This window comes from Tetrao urogallus (assembly GCF_951394365.1).
Source record: "Tetrao urogallus genome assembly, chromosome: 5".
NCBI lineage: Eukaryota > Metazoa > Chordata > Aves > Galliformes > Phasianidae > Tetrao > Tetrao urogallus.
The window spans coordinates 10,856,176-10,874,829 of NC_136818.1; the positions used below are offsets into that span (position 1 = coordinate 10,856,176).

The 18,654-nt window shown below is 41.8% G+C and overlaps 1 protein-coding gene across 1 annotated transcript in view; it reads left to right on the forward strand.

Annotated features, from left to right (window-relative positions):
* The window catches only part of ST6GALNAC5 (ST6 N-acetylgalactosaminide alpha-2,6-sialyltransferase 5), a gene marked incomplete at both ends in the record, with an annotated part of 64,522 nt that overhangs the window by 37,816 nt on the left and 8,052 nt on the right, over positions 1-18,654 (forward strand). The window contains one exon of the mRNA XM_079536388.1: positions 14,680-15,089. Within this exon, the coding sequence (XP_079392514.1) occupies positions 14,680-15,089 (410 nt within the window). The remainder of the gene's footprint in view (positions 1-14,679; positions 15,090-18,654) is intronic.

An 18,654-nucleotide genomic window follows, 5' to 3' on the forward strand; every position in this document is an offset into this window, starting at 1 on the left:
GGGAGTAGGAATAGATGTGCTGGAAAGTATGTGGCTTGTCTGGGAGTACAGGAAGGGAGCCAGTAATGGGGTAGCCAAGCAGAGGGGATTTGCTGTGATGCTGAAGGCCTGTTACCCTTAAGAGACTGTTTGTATACAGGTGCAGAACTGATATTGAAGTGGAGAACATATTAAAGTAAAACAGAGGAATACATTAGACAACACCTGGAGCACTGTTTTCCAGGCCCCTGATAGGAATGCTAACACTAACAAGGTTAAAAATTAGAATATTATGCAGCACTTAGAGCCTTCAAGATGATCTGCTCCATGATCTTCCCTGGTTCCTCCTTCCTACCCTTCTGTATGACTGCTGTGGTCAATCCAAGTCAGACAACCAGAAACCATGTCCAACAAATATGTTAGTTTAAATATAACAAATATATTAGTTTAAATACCGTGAGCTTTAAACATTGGTATTGCGTTTGGAGTTCTTCATTTGCTTTTGAAGTTTGTGTGCATACGGATTCTCGGCTACTCTGAGGAATGTATTCTCTTGTAATCTCACCAGTCTTGGAGCTGGAGATTTAATAAAACATGCAATATTATGAAATATACAGTAAGATTTGAACAGTGGGCAGTATGGTAACGAGAGGAATCAGATCCTCAGTCTAAAACTGCTATATACAGTAATTCATCCTTTTTCTCTTGGTGATGCCCCTGATTCTAGGAAAGCCCTATGTGGTTGCCAGGAAAAAAAAGTTGTTTACTAAGATCCAGAAAAGCTGTTAATTTGCACATTCTAGATGTAAGCCACCTCCACTTTATTCCCGAGGGGAAAAAAAAAACTAGAATGTAAACCCTGAACTTGTAAATAAATACCAAAATGTGTTTTATTAAAGTAACAACTACATAAGTCTGTAATAAATGAGGAATACACACAGAAATGCATTTTATAAGCAATCTGTAGGTTCCATGTTATCCATACAGAGTCTTTGATAACTCTATGAGGGCAGCAAATACAATAGAAACAGAAAATAAAGTCTGAAATCTGTAGTATGCCCAGCTGATTTCTAACACATTCCAAAATTCACATTCTGTAGCATCCTAAATTTTTGATGCTCTCCCTTCATCCTTCAGAATGCATTTCAGGGATGTTTCAAATGAGTTCTTAATTTACCAGATGTGCATCATTTATGTTGCATGATTGAAGTGACTCGTATGTGGCACAGAGATTTTATCCTAGACAGTAAAGATGTGCTGGGGACTTTGAAACCAGGAATGAGAGGGAAGAGAACTGAAAAAGCAGTGGGAGGAGGAGCTTGGTGCAAGGGAAGCAGCCTGGATCTGAGAAAGAATTGGCTGATGTCAGCCTGCCTTTGAGAGCTTGCTGAAGTGTGTTAAGACAGTTGGCAACTGAGTTGTAAAGGGGAAATATAATCTCCTTCTTAGAGACAGTGAAATTGAACTGATGCTGGGTAAAGGGGAACCTCCTGTGATGCTATATGGCTAATTTTCACAGAGAACAGTTAATTCTTTTAGATACTGCAAGGCTGATTTTACTGCTTTAGTAAATAGAGATTGCTGCTTGTGAAAATCTATTTAGTGAGTTATTTTGGAGGATGTTGGCATCTTATGTGGTACTGAGGCTTTGATAGCCACTTTTAACCTGACCTGCTGAACAATTGCAAGACTTTCTTCATTCAATAAGCTTTAGCTGAATAAAAAAACCTACCAAATGTTAATAAGATAAGCAGATATGAAAGGATATGGTATTAAGATAAATAGCTAATATGTGGAAAATTATTTAAGATAGAAATACTCTGCCTTCGGTCCTCTTCACTTTATCAGTGTGTGTATAGTGCCCCGATTGCTGTAAATAAGAACTGCCCACACCCAGTAGTGCCCTGTACATACAGTCTCTACCCAGTCTTTGTGCTGTAAATAATTTACATTTATTGTCAAACAGAATCAGAATTTTCCAATCTCAGAAGGAAATGAAATCTTGTCAGCCCATCGTGTTGCCGTTATTACCGCATGTCTAGTAACCATTTCCACAAGTGTACACGTCTAGACATCCCAGCTCCTTGGCTGGGGTGCATTGATTGATTCCTGGAGCCAATTTGCTCAAGATGCAACTGTCTTACTCAAACCTGATACACCATTCGCTCTGAGTAAGAAGAACAAAGAGAATGCTAGTACTTGTTTGTGCTTTGGGCTAATCTGGAAAGGGCAGAATATTTTATTTCATATTTTATATACCCCCTGCTAACTACTCTTGCCAGCAGGCAGAAAGGAGGCAATTTTCTGCAATGATTCAGTGCTTAATTAATGCTCACCAGAGCTAAGCCCTGTAGAAAACCACAGATAAAGTTTTTGCTCTTGAAAAGAAGAGTGGCTGAGAAACCACTGCAACCCAGATGGCTGTGGATAAATAACCACAGGAGGTGAGCTGTTATTTCTAGGGAGGGTGGAATGCCAGCATTTTGTCTTTCTGTGAGCTTATGTTACTCATCCCATTCTTTTATCAGCCTGCATGCAGTAAATATGTAGTTCTCATTTCCCTAATATGTGTCTGCTTGACGCACAAAGTGTGGTGTGGACGTCACAGGCAAATACAGTGTGGCAGTCAGTCCGACCCACGTCACTTCCATAATCTGCAAATCCCATTGACACAGGAAAGCTGGTTTGACATAAAAAGACAAGGGTTGAATTTGAATATATATAGTTTGTGTGCAATACATGTGCTGCCTCGGTAATGCAGATTTCCTCTCTTAAGAAGTGCTCACTTCAAAGTGTTATGCAAACTGCTGCACTACAGAAGCAGCCATAGAAGTACACTGCAGTGTGTCCCAGCTATTCACACACCTGCTGGGCTGGGGAATCGGAAAAACAATCTGCCAGCAAGTGTTGGGATTACACTGGTATGGAATTTTCTGTCAGTTTAAAATGATCAGGGATAGGGTCGGGTAAAGTCCAAAGGAAGCCTTTTGTGGACGCAAAGCTGTAGCATTATGTTTTTGGTGTGCTGTCAGCCCAGAAGGAAAGCTGAACCTGTTTCCCTTGGATTATCTGAGGTGCTGCTGCCAGGCAAACCAGAAATGCCTTCCATTGGAGCACACTGAGCAAGCACTAATCAGGGCATGTCTTTATTAGCTCCGGGAAAGAGTTTTCCTAGCAAAGGCTGCGATGTATTACAGCGTAGGGTGGGAAAAAATCAGTCACCTGTAATGCGGAATAGGATATTTTCTCTTTCTCATGGTTTCTCCAATTCTACTTCCTATGCCACTGACACATTTCTGTATTTTAGGTGATGCTTTTGTGTTTCCAGTTTATACATTTCTCTTTTTGGTTCTGCTATCTATTGGCAGGTGAGAAGGGAATAGGCAGGAGAGATAAAGAACTGCTGAGTGCAGAGAAGGGTACAGCGGAATGGTTTGAGGAAGCTGCTGTCTTCTGACGCCTCTGTGGTACTATGGCACTGCATCCACCTATGAGCCAAGTGTAAAAATGCCAAGGTGCACATAAAGGGTCCAATTGGCAAGTCAGGCTATGTTTTGCACTAATAACTGCTTTGTATTCACAGTTAGCACCATCAGCGTATGAGATAAAACAGTACACACAGCGTCTTTGGTCACTGTGATCAGTGAAGAAACCCCCACTTCTTTACAAACCCTACAAGCTGATTGTCTGCTCTAGAGAGCTTTGCTGTGTCAAAGCTTGATTAAATCTTTTCAAGGAATCGCAGGGTGGTGATAGCGCTCTTAAACAGTAGCTGCTATTAAAATGTCAGCCTTGATGTCAGCGCTGGGGATGGAGCTGCTTCCCCTGGTATTGAGATGGGCAAACGGACAGGTGCTGCTAGAAGTGAGCTATTGTAAATGAGGAACATGGATTTAATCCCTTCTGATGTGGCTTATTATCCATATGTAGGATTAAAAAGCTGTGTAGTATTACTGGAGGAGTTACACTGACCTCCAAGATTTCATGCTTTTGCATTTTACCATTTCTTATGTACTGTTATGTTTTTATTCCAGATTTTTGCAATATTGAGGCTCAGGTGAAAGATGTAAAGTCAAAGATAATATGGTAATTTTCCATTGTATGATAGTAGGGCTTTGACTTGTGAACTCTGTGCAAAATGTGTGATATTCACATCTTAACTAATTATTCAATCAAAGCCTTGGCAGGTCAGTCAGGGGGAACAATGTACGATCGGCTAGAATTGATCACACTTCATTTCCCATCAATTGACAGAGCAAATGGTGGCTCAGATGATAAGTTAGGATCATTGCCAGTCATTTCTGGGCTTGTGCCTTCAGCTCGTTTGTTCTTTCTTTCTTTTATTCCAAATGAGAACCCCCAGATTGTTTGGGTGCCCTCTGATGTTGCTGAACAAAGCATTGCAAAGCCTTTCTAGCTTCTGAGGGCCGTGACGCTATTTCTGATTCCATAATTGATGCTGCTGCATAGTCCCGTAATCATCTAACCTTACTGAATTGTCCCCACGTGAAGATTTGATTTCTAAGTTAGTAATTGTTATCCATCATTTATTTTCACATAGATTATGAGTTCAAGACAGGATTTCACCCCAGAGCTCTATGAATGCTGTGCTCCTCACTTTCACTCTTTTTGCATGTGCTTGTGACACTTCCAGCTTTGGTGATTTACTAGCAATTAGTAGGCTTCCATGACAGATTTATTGTAGGCTTTCAAAGTGTGATGAATCAGGTATGTGACTGTGAAGAAGTGGTTCCCTAGGACTTTTATTTAATACAAAGGCAGAGAGTTAGATCCTGTGAAGAGCTTTGATGTCTAAAGCAGGACTTAGCCCAACTAAAGCTCCTAAACCCAAATGTAAAATTGCAGTTTAGAAGAATCTTAGTTTAGCTGCTGCCTAGCCCTGGAAGCACGTAAACCAGAGGGCTGTTTCCTCATCTGAATTTCATGTGCCTGCCGTTCTTTTCCTGCACTTGCCAGCAGCTTTGCCTGCCTTCTGCATGAAGCTGCTCAGGATACGGAAAGGAGAACCTTTCTGCCAGCTCTGTGCCTGGGCCACAGCCCTACTGCACTCATCCCACAGCCTCACCCACCAAACGTATGTATATCATTCACAGAATCATTAAGGTTGGAAAAGACCACTAAGATCACCTCGTCCAACTGCCAGCACATCCCCACCATGCCTGCTGAACTGTGTTTCTCAGTGCCTTTCCTTGAGCCCGTCCAGGGATGGTGATTCCATTCCTTCCCATTGCCCTTGACCAGAGGGCAGTTCCTACTTGAGCACCAGGTTTCTGCATGTGTTCTGCTTTCTAGCGTGCTGTCTTGTTCCTGCCAAAAATGTTCAACTTTCAGGATATGGATTGATTCCTTTGGAAACAATGAATATTCAAAGATAATCTAGTTGTGACAAGACCAAATGCTTTTGTATTAACAAGCGTTCCTTTGAAAATACATCGATCTGTTCTTTTTTATTTGCTTTCCCCAATGTCTGTTGCTCAATACTAACTGGAAAAAAAAAAAATCTGATTTCTGATGTGAAATCGTCCCAGGCTGAACAAATACACATTGAACCAAAATAAACTAGTTTAATAACTTATTTTTTTTTAATTAAATGCAAACGTGGCATCCATTGCAGTCTTTTAAAGCAAACAAAACCCTCCACTGTGTTTAGAATGTTAAAAAGAAGATTTGTGCTGTGTTCACAAAGTTATACAATAATTAAATGGAAACCAGTTAAGCCTTCAGAACCTGTCCTGTTGTAGAGGATGTAATTAATTTCTGTTTAATTAGAGTAGAGCTGTGTTGTGATTATTATTTTTTTGAGGGTAGAAATTCTGCACGGTTGCAGTTTTTGGTGTTTTGAGAAGCAGAACGCGTGGCAGAAAGGCATTGCCCACACTGCAGCTGTACCTGAATGGGGACGTGCCTGAGTTCGGCTGCTCTTTGCCTTCAGGATGCATTCCCAGGACAGAGGCTCCCCCCGGCCATGCACGCTGCAGAGGCAGCACTTCTGGCAGGATGGGGTGGTTTTCCCTTGGATGCACAAACAGGCACATCTGTGACGTACAGGCAGTGCCATCCTGAAGGTGAAATTCAGTGTCTTGTAGGGTGTTGGGGTGCTGGGCGTCCTCAGGAGACATCCGTCATGAGTGTGTGGGCACCCAACAAGGGGTGCCTTCAGCTGGGCTCACCAGTCAGGGACAGCAGCGTGCAGCTGAGGGCTGGGCTGTACAGACAGGAGGAAGTACCTGCATGCATCTCTGCTCAGTGCAGTGCCTACACCCCTCAGGGGAGGCTTTTTCTCTTTTTGAATTGTTGCTGAAAGATTTCCATACTGAAAGCTGTTGGTACATCAGTGTGTCTGCCCCAGAAGAAGAAAAGGCCCTCTGTCTCTCCTGAGACTTGAAGTAGTGGCTCTGGAGAGGTCTGGATTTCTCAGAAGTGCTGGTTAGTTGCTAGGCACTGTTTGGGGCTGTAAAGAAGGAACGATGACCTATATGTCCAATGCTGGAAAACTCAGAATGCAAATATTGCTCTGTTTAGCAGAGATTCATTGCCATGAGCCAGGAGTTTCAGATGCAACCAGGCATGGCACAGCAACCTGCAAAGCGAGTGCCATCACACAGCTTCAGATTTCCTGCTGACACATATCATATCTTGAAGCATTTGATAATGGGGATTTGAAGCAATGAAAGATTGAGAGATTTTGATAGTCCTCTGCAGTCTGGCAGTAGTTGGTCGTGCTACTGTTATTCCTTTCCATTCTTTCCCCACCACCATTATCCTTCTTGTGGCCTTTTGGGCTGAATTTTATGTACAGTCAGCATCACTATAGAAAGATATTCCATCTACCTCTCTTCTTTTTCTTTGTTGTTGTTTATTTCTGACTTGTTTTTACTTCTCTTGGCCTGCTGTTCCCATGGTGAAGTGGATCTGACGACCAATTCAGGAGGTATATTCCCCGCAAAAAATACAGGAGGAAGTGAGCAGGAACAGCTTAATGTCACTACCAGGTAAAAAGCATTTCAAATGACACACACATCATGGTAAAGGAGTGCAATTTAGGTCTATTAAGGTGAAATAAGACGCAAAGAAGTCTAAAGCACTCCGAAATCCCTTGGGGCTTGTACTCTGCACCTCATCTCTTTCTGGGGAGGCTCCCGTCTGCTGCTGCACGCTGAGAGATGGTTCTTTTTTCCCTGATTTCTGTGGCATCTGTTGGTACAGCTGCCTCCCTCCTCCTCTCGCTGGCACGCCCTTCTGTGCTTCAAACACCTCGGCCTGACGTGCTGGGTCAGTGGATGTAAGTAGTACCATTCCCCAGCGTGTAGATAAGCTACATCTTGAAGCAAGGAATATTACTGAAGAGTGTTAGCCAAGTGCCTGGGAATCATTCTTCACTCACATCAGCTGACAGTAAAACATAAATAAAAGCACTTAAGTGCCACGGCCCCAAGAGATGCACAGTTATAAATGTCTGTGAAATACCCAGATATGGAAATATACTTAACTCTACTTCTAGCAAGGTCAGACACCCTCTCTCCCAATAATTAGCTGACTTGCTATCAGCTTTTCCCTGGCGCATTTTCTCAAGGGTTCTCTTCTCATTTGCCCTGCAGATCAGGATGCCTTTGTTGGGGAGAGCCCTTCCTTTCTTTCCAGTCAGGCTTTTTCTCTGCTTCCTCCAGAGATACCCAGCTAACCTCATACTTTTCCGTTGAGCTGACTTACCCCTGACTTAGTCAGAAGATAGCTTTGATGTGCCTGCTATAAATTAAGAGCATCTTATCTCCTTGGGAAATCCACGTTGTCAGACAGTGCCATCTCTTTTGCTTGATTGTATAATTAACCCTCAGTGATAGGAGCATTTCAGTGCAAAACGTTTCCATCCTATGAGTGTTTAATTTCATATTAACATACATTCTGGCAGATAGGCTCAGTGCAGACATCCCAGTGGGATAAATATGTTTATGTTTGTCTCTGGATCGGGACTTGATAATGGGAACAAATTAGTTGGAGAGATGTGTAAGGAATACTTGAGACCCTTCTGAAAGTACTCAAAGCCAACCCCTAAATTCAAATTTGGCTGTAGCTTCCCAAAAAGTTAAAAACCCAAGAGTTGAATAGTTTCAACTGCAGATTTTTAAATAGCTGTCTTTGGGATGTTTTCTTGCCGTATGCTCTTAGTCCAAAAGTAAATATGCAAATACTTTAGCCCCAAACTCACCCTTCTTCCTGTCCACATACATGCATTGGAGAAAGTCCCAGTGACAATCTGCAGCCAGTAGCTGTTGAATGCAGTGGATGTAATGAGTAGCATCATCGGTTTCAGCACCAGTACCAGTTTCTGTCCTCAGTGACCTTACTGCAGAAGCTGCTATGGGATCCTGCTCTGCAGGTGGTACAGTGTTGTGTGTCACTGAACCTGGAACATCCTCAAAAAAACATGTAAAACCCAGAAGTAGTGTCTTCTGACAGAGGAAAAAAAAGAACTCTCTGATTTCTTATGTACTCTTAGCGTAGAGGAACAGAAGTAGGGACATACAGAGCAGTTGGGGTTAATACAAAATGAACTGGTGAGGATTACGTGAAGCTAGCCCATAAAAATCAAAAGGTCTTGGTAGACATGGTGAGGTTAGACATTTCTGACAGTTACTGAAACAAAGACCTTTGAAAGCAATAAGGAGCTGTGCTTTTTTGTTACAGTCAGCTTCAACAAGGTAGAGAAATACGAGATACATGTTAGTGAGAATTCTCTGTGGAGCGGGTAACTCTAATCAGACATTTGATCTTAAGTTTGTTCTGGACCTAATATGTGATTTTGAAGCTGTGTGGAAGCTGGCTGCATGGAGGGGCTTAAACCCTTGTTCCTTTCCAGTGCTATCCCATAATTGCCTTTTGGAGATGTGGCTCTAGTTTAGATGTATTTGGAAAAGGCAGAGAGTGCCACAGAAAGACCCAAGTGCTTTCGGTTGAAAACAGTCTTTAAGGATCAATGGTATTCACCTTTAAAGCTAGATAAAAAAACCTTGCACGGCAACGGCAGGTGCAGAGGGAGCAGCTCAGGGTGTATTTCCCTGAAGGATTTAAACAAGGAAGAATTGCCAAAGCGTGCCAGAGTGGATTGGAGGAGTTGATGTGAATGCTTTCCAAAGCAAAAATCCAAGCTGTCCGACCGTTGAAACAGTTCCCATTTTTCTAAAATGCCATTGATGACTGTTTGCATAGTTAGTAAGACACCACGTTTGTTGCTTTATTGCATTTCAGTGCAAGTACTTCAACGGCAGCACAAAAGTGAAACGGTTTGATGTAATATGGATGTCTATTTGCGCTGCTTTTAAGATAAACATTAGGCAATAACCGTTTCTTTTGAGCCTGCATATTGTTCATATGATTCTCTCTCTTGTATAACAGCTCATGTTCATCAACGTGATGCATTCCTGCCTGATTTTCCAGTGCTGTCTTTCACTGAAGATATTCTTTTCTTTCTCTGATTGCTTTTTCTTCTTAGACCATTACTCTAGTGGATAGCTCCAGGTTATCATTGTATCCTATCTCCCCCTCCAATAAGCCTATGATTGATACTAATCTGCCCCATGGGACACATTTATAGGATGCAGGTTGGAAACTACTCTCTAAATCTTAGCTTTATACGCACTGACAATTTGCAAGGTTGCACCTTATATTCACTTCAGTTGGCTTTGGGGAAAACATCAGCACCATGTAATCATGCTTCCAAATAAGAAAAGAAATGTGCTCTGTACACCAGAACTTCTCTCGTTGTTCCATCTCCTGCGCAGCTTCTTTTCATTCTTCGTGTGACGGGGAAGGGTTTGCTTTCTGGATGTGGTCAATGTCCTGTAACCAAACTCATGCCTTTTCTTTCCAGTGAGAGGAGCCATATTTTAATTAATCTAATGGAAGCTTTGACTAGCAGGCAGGTCTCTGAAAAAGAGTTAATGTGCCGGAAAGCACTTCACACGAGCACAAAACTCTTCAGTGACTAATGTGCTGAACGGTACTTTTTCTAAGAAAATTATCCCAGTGAAAGCTTTATGGAGTGCATTTTTTTTTTTTTTTTTTTTTTATTTTGCCTTTCGTAATCCAGCCTCATGTTTAGAAATTGAAGTAGATTTGCCTAAGGACCGTTTGAAAATAGAATTTTATTGTATTTTTACTACAAGTTTTGCAGGTGCCCATCAGCATAATATCATGGCAGACAAAAATATTCTGCTCCTCTGAGAAATAAAACCCAGGGCGCTGTGATCACCGGCGTGATGAACGCAGGTGCTGAAGCTCGGCTCTTGCACTGTTGCTGTTCAACAAACATCTGAAGGCAGAGTCCAGTTATACAATTAACTCTTGAAGAATCAATAGGAAATGAGGATGCTAATGTTTCCACGAAGCCTGCATATTCAAGCTCTACAGCCCGAAAAACAAAGAGAAGTAATAAGAAATTCATTTGTTTTATCTTTTATCTTTTTAAGCAGACACGCATTTATCTTCCTAAACAGATTTGCCAAACCTTTTTTGAATTGCAAAGTTTTGCTGCGGATGCTTGTTATGCGGATTTGCATAAGGATTAGCAGTGTTGGGGAAGTGGTATCTCCTAACCCTTTCTATTTACTTGTGTGCTATCGGTCACTGGGGTAACAGTTCTTGAAGCAATCGGTGCTTTTATTTCAGTAGATAATGCAGTTTGTTTTCATAGCAGAGCATCTAATGCTCCAAAAGTCTAGTTCAACAAAAATTACAAATGCGTTTGCTCAGGGAATTTTTCTTCCTCGTTAAGACCTCTCCGTACTTGCTGACGTCTGGGTTAAAGAATGAAAAGTTATGAAACTTCAGTGGAAAATCAGAGCTGGCATGCAGAATGTAGAAAGCAAGCTACATTCCCCAACCAAATGTGAGTGTGAGAAGCCTGTGGCCAAACCAAGGCCATGTCTTAGATCAGAACTCGGCACCATGAAACCAAAGTTCACAGAGACCTGAACACCTCAGAAAGGTTAAGTTGGTTGAGGTAAAAAAGAAGTCTCTACGTGCTTTTTTTCACTCTACTTTTCCTTCCAGCTTTTTGTACACCAAAGTATTGCTCAAAAAATGCTCATTTTCACTGTTCAGAGAAGACTGATTTGAGGGCATCATTGCAAGTGTGTCGTGTGCATGGGACTAAGGCAAACTCATTGTGCTCGTACATTTATTTCACCTTTAGCTCTTTTCATGTGCCCTGTTCCAACACTGATATATTACAAAGCAAAAAATATAGGGGAGCAGGCATTATTTTCATAGAATCGTTGGCATTTTGCACTTGCGGTCTCAAACGTTTGGTTAAAGATCACATATCCAAAAGGAGTTTGGATATTCTGTAGCATTTTTTCATCTGCTTTGCTTCTTGCCTTCTCTCAGTGCATTAGGGATTCATCTGCACTATGTCCAGCATTATCTATTAGGAATGTTGGTGCTAACGAACTAACGGGTGCTCGTTTTCTGCTGAGCTCAGTAGTGAGGTGTTCTTCACTGTTCGGGGTTTTTTTCATTTTTTTCATCGTTGTTAAGGTAAAATATGCTTTTTTAAAATATATTTATAGAAAGAAACCTTTTATATTACTGATAGTGGAATGATCCAAACCCAGGGGTCTTGAAAGTAAGTCATTAAATGCGCAGGAGGAGGAAGCATCATGCTTCCCAGTGCTGCTGGTTTTACTGGGAGGTAGCTGTCTTCTTTTCTAAAATCTTACCTTTAAAATCAAAGGACTGTGATAAGCAGAAATAAAAAAAATAATAAGGCATTTTATTTCATCACAAAGAAAATAATTTTATCTAAGAGTAACATAGTTGGAATCAGTAATAACATTCTATTGATTTCTTTTGAGCAATAAAGTGTCTGAAAATAACATCTTTCTGTCATTGGACGGCATAGATTTTGAAGTCAATAACAGAGCAGGGATTGCTTAAATTGGAAAGTACAGGAACAACTGTGGCAATGCTTTTTCATTGCCATTTGCTTGTTGGTCTGTTACTAACAAACCAGAAGACATTGATATAGCAGCAGTATTACTGGGCTGTAACGCGTGGCAGTGACAGCTGCCGGCAGCATTTCAGCACGCGGTACTTCTGCTGTGCCAGGTTGTGCACACTTGTTATGTCCCCCAGTGTGCTGCTGTGGGCTGTCCCAGAACCGGGTAAGTTTTCCTGCTCCCTTCCCTTCCCTGGGACAGCCCTTCTAACAGGGAATGGCTTTGTTCTGCCAGCTTCACTGGGTGAACACAGTGGGTATCAATGGCCGTTGTCAAATGTCAGCAGGTTTATGTACTCTGTGGGTTATGTTTCAAGGTAGCTAGCACAGGCACCATAAAAGTCCTCTCACCCTGTGCCTTTTTTGGGCATTTTGAAGCAAGACGAATGGAGTGTGGGTTGCATTGCCTACCTAAAATATAACTCGCATGTCACGGGTTTGCTTTTTTTAGTTTGCTTTTTTCCCCACATATCCCTGTAATAATTACATTAGCAGAGAGCTTTCTGTGAACTTAATGTTCTTCTGGCTTAATGGCCCCTGGTTATTCTCAGGCCATCAACTTTTCCTAGCTGGTCATCAATCCCAAAGAAACGCTTTGTGACTCCATTATTATTGCTTAAGTAGATGACATTTCTGGTGCAACCACTGCCTCCTGGCCAGCTAATATTACAGCAGTAGGTTTTTTTTCCCCTTGCTTTCAATATTGTCAAGGCATTAGAAACAGCTGGTGTGAGAATGTTGTGGCTGTTGGCTGTGAATTCCTCTGACGGTTTTAGGTGTGAGATTTGTAGATCTGTGCAGAAAAACTCTGAGGTGAGCATCAATGATTGGCCCGGAGCGGGTACAGCTGCTCGGCCCCCACGCATCACTGAAGAATTAGTTGGGTAATACCTGCATGTTTCAGTCAGAAGACTTTTTTTCCAAAGGGAACCATTTCCTAGCAAGCTACAGGACAGATGTTGTGGGAGTATTAATGTGTATCACCTAGCAGATGATGACATTTCCCTCCCTGCCCCATTGATGGTTGTGCTTGTTTCCTCACAGGTGATGGATCCTCTGGCAGACATTTAAAATAAGTACTTGTAGCTCAGTAGGCAAGAAACCAGCAGAGATTGGTGTAGGTGAAAAAGTCTTGAAGTGTGGGTATTCGAACCCTTGTGAGTTAACATTGGTGCTGACTACATTTCCTTTAACCTCATTAGCACTTCATCTTGCTTTCCCAAGCAGGATGGTGGAGAAGCTAGTTCACCTTAAAGCCTTTTGCTAGGTAATTCATCAAAGTGCCAGGAAAAAGCTGAAAGGAAAATGCATGTAAATACTGCATTAGGAAGCCTTGAGTACAAAAGCACAAACGTTGATACTCATATCATTAGCTCTGGAGTGCAGTCCAAACACATGTGAGAGAAAGGACTTTTCTTTCTGGGGAAGATTGAGACACAAAGCTTGCTGCTTCTGTCATTACACAAATCATACAGTTTAGTTATTTTTTTGTTTTAATTTAACAAGCAGTTAGCCATTCTTGCAGAAAACAAATTCAGACAGCAACCACTTCTTGCTACCTTCAGAATGTCAAAGTGGGGGCCAACCACAGTTCAGTTTGTTGTGTTTTATTTTGGGAGTGTTTTTTTGGCCGGCATGCCATGTCAGGACAGCAGTTCTGACCACCTCCTCTTCCCCATGCTGGATACACCAGATACAGATCTATGGTCTGTAATGTAGTGTTGCTGATCTTAGATGCTGCAATATATAGAGGTACACCCTCAAACAGGCTGTGCCTCCCACTTTGCTGTATTGTTGTTGGAAATCAGCACTTTGGGGATGGTCTTTGGCCCTTTGCCCCTTTCCAGCTCTCACACTGAGCAGCAGATGAACACACATACGTCTCTTGTTTATATATGTGTTGGTGACAAACTTCAGTAGAATGATTTGCAAAGCATTTTCATTTTCCTGAAAGCTTGTTTTATTCTCCCAGCTCTATTAGGTCAGGCACTGACTGAACAGGCACTGCCTATTTCATTTTATTGTGTAACTTTTAAGCATGACCTGACAAGCTAGAAAAAGTTCAGTGCTCTAACTTGCTGTCATGTAAGAGATATGCAGACGTTAATGAGCAGCTCTGACTGTTGAATCACAGTGGAGGCATGAGAGCACTGCTGTGGTCATGGCACTGACTTGGAAATGGTGCGGAAGGATTAGACCAGGATATAATTCTCTTCCCTGTGCAAAATGTCCTGACCCCAAGGTTGAAAAGCTATTCACGCCTGTGCTTACGGAGACTTAAAAAAATGATCAGTTCCTGCAGAAATTGGAAGGAGAATCAGCAATACTCCAATTAGAACTCTTTTATAACAAGCAGAAGAACAACAACGCTGTGCAGCTGTGAACGGCATAGAAGCTGTTGCGATTACTAAATATGAAGGTTATTAAACCGCGGTGGGAAGGAGGACTTAAACAGTGGATTCAATTCTATGGAGGATTTTTAAGGGCTACACGTGATTTTCCCCATCTATAAAAGATATAGGTAATATATCCCCAGTTATTTGGGAAGAATGCTGAGAGATCTGTGCAAAACCCTCTGAGGTCTTTCTGCTCTAAAATATGCAATGTATATGTAAAACATGAATTATACCTAGTGCACGGGGAGGTGTTCACCGCTGATCTTGAAATATGTATGTCTTTTGCAGCCTTTAAAAATGCACTGCAAGAGCTGTGCATTGGTAACCAGTTCTGGACACCTTCTGGGAAGTAAGCAAGGTGACAGAATCGACGAGACGGAGTGCGTAATACGAATGAATGATGCACCTACTCGAGGTTACGGGCAGGATGTTGGGAACAAAACAAGCCTGCGAGTCATTGCACACTCCAGTATTCAGAGGATTTTGCGCAATCGCAACGAACTCTTAAACATGAGCCACGGTGCTGTGTTCATCTTCTGGGGTCCCAGCAGCTACATGAGGAGAGATGGTAAAGGCTTGGTGTACAACAACCTGCAGCTGATGAATCAGATACTGCCTCAATTAAAAGCATACATGATTTCTCGCCACAAGATGCTTCAATTTGATGACCTTTTTAAACGGGAAACTGGGAAAGACAGGTGAGAAAATTTATGGGGATACATTTGGGGGAAGTCATACAGTAGTAAAATAATGTAGTTTATATGTACCAATTTGAGGTCTGCTCAGAGGGAGCATCACACCCATTAAATCCTCCGCTGCATGAGTTGTGGTACGGTATAATACGCCAAATAACATCACTTGCAACGTAAGTAAAAAGTATGCCTCTAAATAATTTGTATGGAGGATTGCCTCATCAATTTAGAATGCCAGCATCTGGCTGTACTGTTTATACAGCCAACGAGGTAGGAGCTGGGGCTGTTTAAATCTTACTTCTGAGGTTATATACCTGGAAGTTTTTTACTGATTCTGAAAAATCAGGATGGATAGGTTATGTTTGCTTACAGAGGAAACGCTACCATTCTGTGAATTATAATAGCTGTTTATTGAATTTCAGCATTCTTGGAACACTGCAGCTGTAAAGCTTCTTGTAAAACAAACAAACATTAGTCATACATTAGGTGCTTCAGAAGCGTTCACCTTACAGTTCCAACTGGGAAAAGGCAAGTTACGATAGTTACATCTTTATGAGGCTGTTTGTGACTGGTAGGCTGATCTTCAAATCAAAATTTTAATTGGTGACCCACTGCAGGACTCGAGCATTTTCACATATAATGTTTGAAAAATGGGCATTTAAGCCACAGACTTCCTAGAGAGAAATACTTTTTTTTTAATGAACTCGTATTTTCTATATGTTAAGTATGTAGCTGTAAGAAATTGAAGGGGTCTCTACTAAGGTTCAAATGAAGAGGTGGCTTTGTGGTGGCACGGTAACTCATGGTGAAATTCTCTAATTTTACAAATACTGTACATATGCTGGGCTTGGTCCTATGTGGACAGAGAACACTCGAGCAGGAGATTTGTCTTTTGGGCAGAGCCAGCAGCATGGACGCTCCTGTATCCTGTAGCTTGTGGTGACTGCATCTTAGCTTGGTGTCTGTGGTACCCCATCTGCTTTTCTGTCAGAGTTCAGTTACCGTGGATCAAACTAAGCATCACGCTACTTGACTGACTCACATAAACACCGGGCCCAGTCTTGACTCCCAAAATATTCTCAAGGAGTCTGAGATGATAATAGCATTATAACAGGTTTGTAGTGTACTCAGTCATAGACACCCTGAACTCCCAGCGTGAATCAGTGGCACATGGATCCCAGCAGAATGCAGCCTCGTTCTTGTCCAGGTCCTATTGCATTGAAACAGCTGCAGGCTTTGCAGGAACCACTGGTTAGTAAGGCACATGCAGCACACATGAAGGACTAAAGGATTAAAACAGGAGGTGAAAATAAATGAATAAGCAGCATGGAAAAAAGAGAAGAAAGATGAAAAGAAACACAGCTAGGCATTGTAAGGGAAGAACAGCTATGTAGCTGTGGGAGCAGAAGCAGTGCATTGTACAGCCCGGAATGATGCCATTCCCTGGGAGGTTTCTGCTGAGCTCTCGACATCAGTGCCTGCAAAAAGAAACAAAGGAGAGAGAAGTGTGACTGCAAGGTTGCAGTAATCAAACCATTCCTTTCTGTCTTGGAAATGATGAGGAAAAAGGTAATTGGATGCATTGTGATTTAAAAAAAAAAAAAAGCTGATTCTGAAATGAAGGGGAACCTTCAGAAAACGCTGTCGGTTAAATAGTATGGTGAATGACAAAGGCTACAGAGCAGTATCCTTGGTATTATAAAGTAACTGTACTTGAAAATAACTTTATAATTGAATAAGGGTACATTAAGAAAATATGATTCAGAACCAATATTATAGTAATTAGATAAAGGAAGCATAAATGAAATAACTGCAGGAAGAGTATTTCCATAGAGATTATAAATGAGATTTTGGTGGAGCAGAAAGGCCTTTAATTGTAATTTAGTGTGCACTACAGAATTATCAGCACAGTGTGTTAGTTCATAGTATAAAAGAATATCTGATAATTTTCCCTAATAAGCACATGACAGTTCTTCATATTCTTTCATTACAGCTGATTAGGTATAAAAACAGGATTCTTTTGTTAGAATTTTGTTCAGATCTTTTATGAAAAGGCAAAACGTTGTAACCCTGTTTCTACAGAGCTGTCCTACAGACATGGTATTTAAAGAGGCCAAAGCAGTACTTGAATAAGTTTTTAAATCTTTGTTCCATTGTTTGGCATTCAAGCTTGTTTATTCAAAATCAGTTCTTCTCTGATTTACTGAAAACACTGAATTGTGAACTAAGTGTGCGTGAGCAAAAAGGAAAGTAACCCAGCAGACAGCCCTGCTAGGTTTCCTGATGCGTGCAGAACCCAGGTCATGGCCTAAGTGCAATTGCTCTCTTGGTTTTAAATGCAAGGTCTTAAGGCATGGACCACTCTAAGCCTGAATTACCTCGTGAGTCAGCAGGAAAGCAACTGCTTGGGACTTTTTCCTACCTTTCTTTTCCCTAATAATTTCAAGCCAGAAATTATTTGCTGTTTTCTTGGTATGCCTGAAGGCCTCTGCTGAGCTTATGACCCAGCTACACTGTGATAAACTATGCCACTTCCCACCCCCAGCCCCCAAAGTCTAAGTGCAAATTTAGATAAGAAATAAGGCCCCTAATTGGAACTGATGAGATGCTTAGATCAGTTTATCTCCAACTGCTAGTTTAGCCCTGAATTTATGTCAGAAGTAGTAAATACATACATTTGGGGATCTTTTACATTACTACGTAACTGATAGGGCAAAACGCGGAGGCTCCCCAGCATCCTCTGTACCACTTTGTTGTGCTTAACTTGCAATAGTTTCACTGTTCATTGAGGAAATAGGAGACCTCAGTACCAGGCATTCCTCAGTCTGACAGCATTCAGGACATCTGTCTTACTGTCCTGCAGATAACCTACTTGGAGCCAACACAGCACTCATTTGGGAAGCTGTATAGTGTGCTCCTGTCTGCTGAATTTCTGTATTAGTGATGACAGCACTTGCCTGTAATGGCTGTTGTAGTTTTGAGTCCCTCCTTCCAGGATTGATGCCTGACTTGGTCTTGCACGGCTGTCCTAAATACACAGTTACACCTTTAAGACTTGCTTCTCACCAGCATCTCTTGGTCCTCTTGTTCCAAGACAGCCAGCTCTTCCCAGGCACAGGCATAGTGCGTGAGCTTGACACAGAACTGGGACTTCCAGCCCCATGTGCCAGGCAATCAGTAACCACTACAGTTAGTTGCCAGCTCTTAACCACAAAACAGCAGTGACAAAGAAGTGCTAGAATGAAAAAACATTACTGTAGCCATTTTGTAGGTGAGAGTCTGTGACAGAGCACAATTTAAGCACAGGTATTAAATCTCCTTAAATCTGTGAGGTTACAGGATGATATCTACTAATTCTGCATAAATAATGCTGGGATCAGCTGCGCTTCTTTGAGAACTTCTGCCATCCTGTAGAAAAGGCCAGGTGAGTAGCCACACAGGGTGCCCTTGCAGCACTCATAGGTCATACTCAAAGGTGCCACCAGGCAGGGAAGGGACTCAGAGCAAGCAGAGGGTTGGGGTCTATGGGAAAGCTCCCCAGGTGGCTGCACCTAACCAAGCTTCCCACCAG